Consider the following 6,576-nt stretch of genomic DNA (forward strand, 5'->3'; position numbering starts at 1 on the left):
AAGCCGAGTCGCATCAAAGCCGGAACGGAGCTCAAATCCGAATCATTGTCGCCGTCAACTGACCCCAATCTTGTCCTTGCTTTGTCCTTTTTGCGGTTTCTTGTTATTCCGAGCCCAATGCGCCATACGTCAGTTCGTTGTTCGCTCGTTAGCGTTAGCTGACCGGCAACAAGGACATCCTCGAGGCACGGCCACAGACACGGACGGACACGGCCGTATGAGTCTGTCCGAGCCATGCCCAGCAGCCCTGCGCCGATGTCGAATTGTGACTCCTTTGACTCCCTTGTGTATGTGACCTGCATGCTGCGTTGGGCTCCAAAGTTTCGACCGACCAAAACAAAAGGCAACTATGCAATTGAGTGTGGTAAGATATTTGCCCTCTTTGAAGAACGTGTCCAGCTATGCCTGCAATCATATAGCGCATCTTCGTTAATGCAAAGATCACGATTGGAGCCAGCCACTAACAGGCGAACATGATTGTATAACAATTATTATAAATATCTTAAAATCAAATGTTTAAGATTCGAAAGCTAAATCCAATAGCTCTGTTGATCGATGTTATGTATGGCAAATAGATAAAGGCTTTCAACGTGATTTATATCCATTTATATCCATATATACGTAATCCATTAAAAAAACCAAACAAGTAAGAGGGTTCTTGTCGGGCTAGAAGGCACGCTGAAATCGGCGGCGAGCAACTTTTGCCAATATTGTAGCTTCCCGGCATAATCTGGTCCAAATTTTTAGATATCACTTTGCCAACGGGCGGAAAATCCCGTTTACCTTTAAATATGAACACATGAAAGTTAGTCTGAATATTATCGAATAAGAACCAAAGACTAAAATCAACGTTTTCCTTCCACTTTATAGCTCTTACTTTTGTTGTGAAGGGGGTGGCAGAGAAAGGTATCTAAAATGTGAAATGTATTTAGGTCCAATAACTTTCAAGCTATGCATAAAAAACAACGCTTAAAATTTATTGTTATTAAAATTTTCGATATGGGGCGAGCCCCTGATTAAAAATCATAAACTATATTTTACAAGATTATCGCATTCACACAAAGCGCAGACTGGCATGGCTCGACCGTTTCATATGCTTCTATCAATCCCTATGGCTCAATCCTATGGAAACCCATGCACGAAAGATGCCTTCGCTTGGATCTTCCCGCAATTGTATTAGCTGTATGACTCCATGAGTATCATCTCCCTCAGTACCACTCGAGTTAAGTACACGTTTAGATAAGATGAATCTAAGCTTGGCAGAAATAGTGCCAGTCGATGAGGCAAACTAAGTGCACTGAGCCAATCGCAATAATAACAGAGAGGGACACCCCGTCAGGAGCAGACGCCTCACAGCGAGGGCTCTACGAAAGGACGCTTAAAAGTGTAGTCTTATTCTCAATGTTAATATCCACAGAGATGACGAGCTCTACCTTAATCCAGAGCAACTCATTTATGGCCACGAATAAAGACTAGGAGAAGTGTTCTTAGTGCCCTCAATGAATTGTGGATAACCTGGTTTTGCGCATGCTGGAGACTAGAAACGGGACGAAACAAGGCTAGACTAGGCTTTTAACACCTTTGCGCAAAACTATTTTAGCCTTTTTACCTATTTTAAATGGGTTCGGGAAGGAATACCTTTTCCAATAATAACCATGATAATTATAATAATAATTATGAACAGCAGCCAGACGACAAATATTGGGTGGAATTCCGTCCCTGCATTTGATGCGCTTGACGTTGTGGCCGACGCACAGCTACCAAGCCATATGTTATAGGTTCTAGCGGAAAAAATAGCAAAATGAATGTGGCCAAGAAGAACTAAGCCCGGTTATGAACTTGCGGGTGTCTGTTCGTGCTGCTGTTGACAGTTTCCTTTGACAGTGTCAAACGATTTCGATTTCGATTTCCGTTCAAGACCAGAGGGATGAGGGGATGACATTCGATTTTAATAATATCTAAAGCTGTGCACTTCGGGTCTTAAAAAAACAGTTTGCCTTGGATGGGGAATTGAGTTAAGAAATATACAAATCGTATAAATTGATACATGCTACAAATTTTAAAATGAAGCCATCAAATTTGCAGGTGGTTAACTGAGATTCTTTTTTAAAATGTCTAAAATATTCAATCTTTATAAACAACATTACTATTATTTTACTCCAAAATTATTCCAAAAGTTTTTTATAAAATTCATTCATATTTTCATTCTACGAAGTTCATACATCGATTATTAGATATTCCCTGGACTTAGTTTGTGATTAAAATTTGCAAATAAGTTGAAAGTCCATCGAATATGAAACAAAAGTTGGAATCAACGGCTTTTGTCCTTCTTTTTTTTGTGAGAATTTTAAAGTCGAAAAATAAACTTTCGTTCATAAAAACTTTTACCCAATGGATTATGCTAAAAACTTATCAAATAGATTTTTTACAAAGACCTTAAAAAATAAACAAATAACATTGATTTTTGCAACTCCACCCGCTACAGTCGTAAATTGGTGGAAAACCGTTGTATAAAAGTTTTCTTTGTAAAAATTCCATTTTTCGGTAAATCTACCCTTCTTGGATGATAAATGTTTCGTCTCTTAAGCCCCAAACTTATTTTCAAGGCACAATATAAATTTAAATAAATGCGTGCTTCTGCGATATTGGAAATTCCACCGGCAACTGTGGAAATCAGGCAGATCCTTTTTTGTTTTTCTGTTTACCACCCGTATGGCTTCAATTTCACTTAGAGATATTTGCTAACATTTATTGAAACGAATTTATTTTTTGGCTTACAAATTCTCACCCTAATACTAAGATTTGCGTAGGGACTGCAAAATACAGCCGGAAAGTAGTCCTGACAATTATACGCATAGTTGTAGTGGGAAGGGATCCAGTGATCCGATGTCAAGAATATAATTTTTAAATATTTAAAGTTGAGCAAAATACAAAATGCAGTGAACTATTCGTTTTCAAATTTATTTATTTTTATTAAAAATGTAAATTCAGAAAATGCGGAATACCATATTTTTGTAGACCATTGACCTGTTCTCGAATCGCTTCTTATATGGATGCACAAATAATTTCTGTTTTTTTTTTTTCAATGTTTACATTTTCCGATGATTTAATTTGATTTGGTTGTTTTTCGTAGCTTGGTTTTGGATTACAGAACATTTTACATTATGCGTATACATATAATGGATTATAATATTTATATATGGGACTGTGGTTTCTTGTGCACAAATTTGCAATTCTAAAACAGAACCAAGCATCTATTGATAGCAATATACATATACATATATATGGTGTTATACTTATTTATCTTTTACAACTGAATCGCAAGCACATCGAGCGTAGCACATTGTGGGAAACATTTTGTATATTGTTCTTGTGTAAAAAGCATGCGCTGAATTGGATAAATCGGATGGTTTGCTTTTCGGAGACAGGGTATTACGGATATACATTATATTTTGCACAACAATCAATTTTGGCTAATACTTAATAAGCCCCAAAAATGTGACTCGACTGTATGTTAGGGTATGTACTATAATGCCATATGAATTATATTTGATTATAACGTACGAGGTTTTTATTTTCTAGGCATATCCAATTTCCGAAAAGCAAGCAACTTTGTTCTTTGTTTTATTACATTTCTAAAATTTCGTTTTACACAAAAATATTATGCGCCTATGATCTGATGGAAAAACATATTCCAGTTATAATGTAATTGTGTGCTGATGTTTTTATAGTTTTTAGATTTTTCAAGTTTTTATTGGGTATTCGTTTCTCTTGTTTTTTTTTTTCTTCTTTTTTTTGTGGGCCACAGCCGCACAGCGAAGCTGAAATTAGGTTAAAAGATGCTGGTTGGAGTTGTGGAGCTGATAGATACCTTGTCGGCGTGACCCATGTCGGCTGAAAACGTGCACCCATCCACCAAAGAACCGAACCATATCTATTTACTGATCCTCATCGCCGAGCTCATGTTTAATTTTAGAGAAGTCAAACGTCTCGCCAGTTCCGCGCTTGAAAATGTTTAGAACATCCAAGCAAGTGGTCTCAAAGTGTGTAGTGGCATCATACGATTCCGAGATAAAGATCTGTGAGTCGAGCCCATTGTCGATTGGCTCCAAATAGTCAGAAATGGTGACGAACTTTTGTGCAATCGGTTCCAGCAAATCCAGTCCAGGCTTGATTTCCACCTCGGGATTCTCGGTCTCTACTGTAGTCGAGACCATGCCCACAAACCAACCCTTGGCTGCCACCTGGTGAGTGGAGCTGACCAGCGATACATAAATGTCCGATTTGCGACCAACTTGCTTTTGTGGAATGATGATTTGAGTGGAGAGGCCATCCTTAGTGCTTGCTATCGGATGGTCCAAGATGCAAATGCATCGTATTACCTTACCACGTTTGCGCACCTGTTGATAAATGCATTAAGTAACAGATATTGAAGATAAGAAACTAGCCACACCAATAACTGGATAACTAACCTTGTCGGGCACGTAGCTGGGGTCACAGTACACCTGCTTGCATTTGGCAATTTCATCGCCTGAGCGGACACCCACCACCTTGCCGCCTTCGCCCAGAACAATTTCGTCAATCGGCTTGTCTAGCATGTAAGTGCCGCCATAGATAGCCGAGAGACGAGCAAAGCCCTGTGGCAGCTCTCCCAGGCCGTACATGGGGTATAGATATGGCGATTTGCCATATCGCGCCAGCGAGTCCGAATATAGTTTAATTCGTCGTATGGTGTTAACAGCCGGCTCGTTCAAATACTCGTCATCACGGAACAGCGCCAAGGCATGGCCTGTAAAGTCCTGCGTGTTCTTGTCAAGCCCGAACTTGTCGTACAAGCCCTGCATGTTGGCTTTAGTTGGATCAAAATCCTTCCAGGTCTTTGGGTCATCCTCTCTGAAGTCCTGCACATAGATCAGGAAGTTGCGGAAGCGCCGCTTTTCAAACATACCTGCAGAACAAGCAACAAGCCAAATTAACAAGGAACTAGGACAATCTTAGGTGTGGGCGTTGCGCACTCGCATTAGACTTGCAAATATTTACAGGCTGCACAATTTAAATTGAGGGTTAAGGGTGACCAGCCATTAAATGACGTCATTCTGCCCCATACATTAAGGCTTATAATGAATGGTTCAATGAACCTTGCAACTAACAAAATTGGCAACAAAAACGAATCGAAGAGAAATTCGCTGCTGTCTATTGGGTAAACAAACAAAAAACGTTCATAAATGGAGCGTGCTTGGCTAATTGCAATATGCAGTCGCACACTGGTAATTGTTTAAAACATTTCATTTCAAAATAAAACAAACAATCAGAGCGGCTACAACAACAACCACACAGGTGTAGAAAAGTGAATCAGCGCAAATGTTAATTGCATGAAAGGTATGCACAGGGTTGCCACATGGCGCAGTCGAAGCAGCTGGCAGCTCCAAAATTCTAATTGGCATTAAATATGTATGTATGTATGTTCGCTAAAAATCGCAATTCGTTTTTTACTCCCTATGCTAAGTTGCACATGCACTTACATGTACGGCTAGAAAAATCAAAAGCATATTTATTAAAATATGTTTAAAAAAAAAACACGGATAGAACATAGAGGGCCCCTTCAAATACGTGTCACAGCCATAGCAAAAACACCAGCGAGTGCCAATCGCCGAAAGTAAGCCGAGACAAAGAAATATGGAGAAAACGCAAAAGGGGAGCGTAGATAATTGTGAAGTATGTACGTATGTATATACATATGTGTATTCATATATGTACATACAATTTTCGCATGTACCTTAAGCTTTCACAGTTAATATTCGAAGGCACATTCGTTAGAAATTCATAATTGTTTTTTTCTTTTGGATTACTCACCCATGAGATCAGATGCCAGGGCCTCTTTTTGATCCACCGGCACTTTGGCAATTTTTCCACCCTTGTAAACGTAACTGCCCTCAATAGACTTGAACTCCAGATAACGGGTAACGCCCGTGTGTATCAGCAGTTTTACTAATTGGCCATTCGCCATCAGAAACTTAGGAATCAAGTCTACGTTCCAGTCACGACCACGCCCAAATTTCTCGCCTGGCGGCTCCAATCCATACCGTTGGAACAGCTCCTCCAGCGGCGTAATGGAGGCCGACTCGCCGCCATAGTATTTGTTGCGATCAATATGCAGAACTTTCTTGCCCGAAACTGAGAGCATGCCGCTCAATATGCACTCCTTCAGGCCAGTTCCCAGAACTATCGCATCATATTCCTCATTCATGTTAGCGTTTTTTATTAGTATGCAGCAGTGACTTTTAAAAATCAAAAGTTTTCACTTTGCGACGTTGTAGACGTTTTACACTTCGTACAATACAATTTTCTCTACTCGTCTGAAAATGCCAACATCTTCCCTTTACTTAGATGTTCCACTACCTGGTCTCACTGCTCGAAGGACTGTTAAGTTTACAGAATTTGGCACTCGCTGAGTTTTTGGCGTGCTGCTGCTAACAGTGATATGTGTATGAATTTGCAATTGGCATTAAGGCGCATGCCTTAATTGGCGGGTTACTTAAACCAATACGCTAGGCATTTTCGAAATTAAAAATTTTA

General features: G+C 39.6%; 1 protein-coding gene across 1 annotated transcript; it reads right to left on the minus strand.

Annotated features, from left to right (window-relative positions):
• Nucleotides 1-3,722: 3,722 nt before the first annotated feature.
• On the minus strand, nucleotides 3,723-6,562 carry Gdi (GDP dissociation inhibitor). Its single transcript, XM_002057542.4, has 3 exons — nucleotides 5,854-6,562; nucleotides 4,473-4,948; nucleotides 3,723-4,400 (listed from the first exon to the last, which is right to left on the minus strand). The coding sequence occupies exons 1-3, from the start codon at nucleotides 6,245-6,247 to the stop codon at nucleotides 3,939-3,941; spliced, it is 1,332 nt and encodes a 443-aa protein (XP_002057578.1). The 5' UTR covers nucleotides 6,248-6,562; the 3' UTR covers nucleotides 3,723-3,938.
• Between the last annotated feature and the right edge of the window lie 14 nt (nucleotides 6,563-6,576).

The sequence above is a fragment of the Drosophila virilis genome, chromosome 4 (genome assembly GCF_030788295.1).
Source record: "Drosophila virilis strain 15010-1051.87 chromosome 4, Dvir_AGI_RSII-ME, whole genome shotgun sequence".
NCBI lineage: Eukaryota > Metazoa > Arthropoda > Insecta > Diptera > Drosophilidae > Drosophila > Drosophila virilis.

Coding starts and splice junctions, on each gene's coding strand:
- Gdi (XM_002057542.4), bottom strand. CDS start 6,247: ATGAATGAGGAATATGATGCGATAGTTCTGGGAACTGGCCTGAAGGAG. Junction 4,949..5,853: donor CCTGGCATCTGATCTCATGG/GTGAGTAATCCA, acceptor CTTGTTCTGCAG/GTATGTTTGAAAAGCGGCGC. Junction 4,401..4,472: donor CCAGCTACGTGCCCGACAAG/GTTAGTTATCCA, acceptor ATTTATCAACAG/GTGCGCAAACGTGGTAAGGT.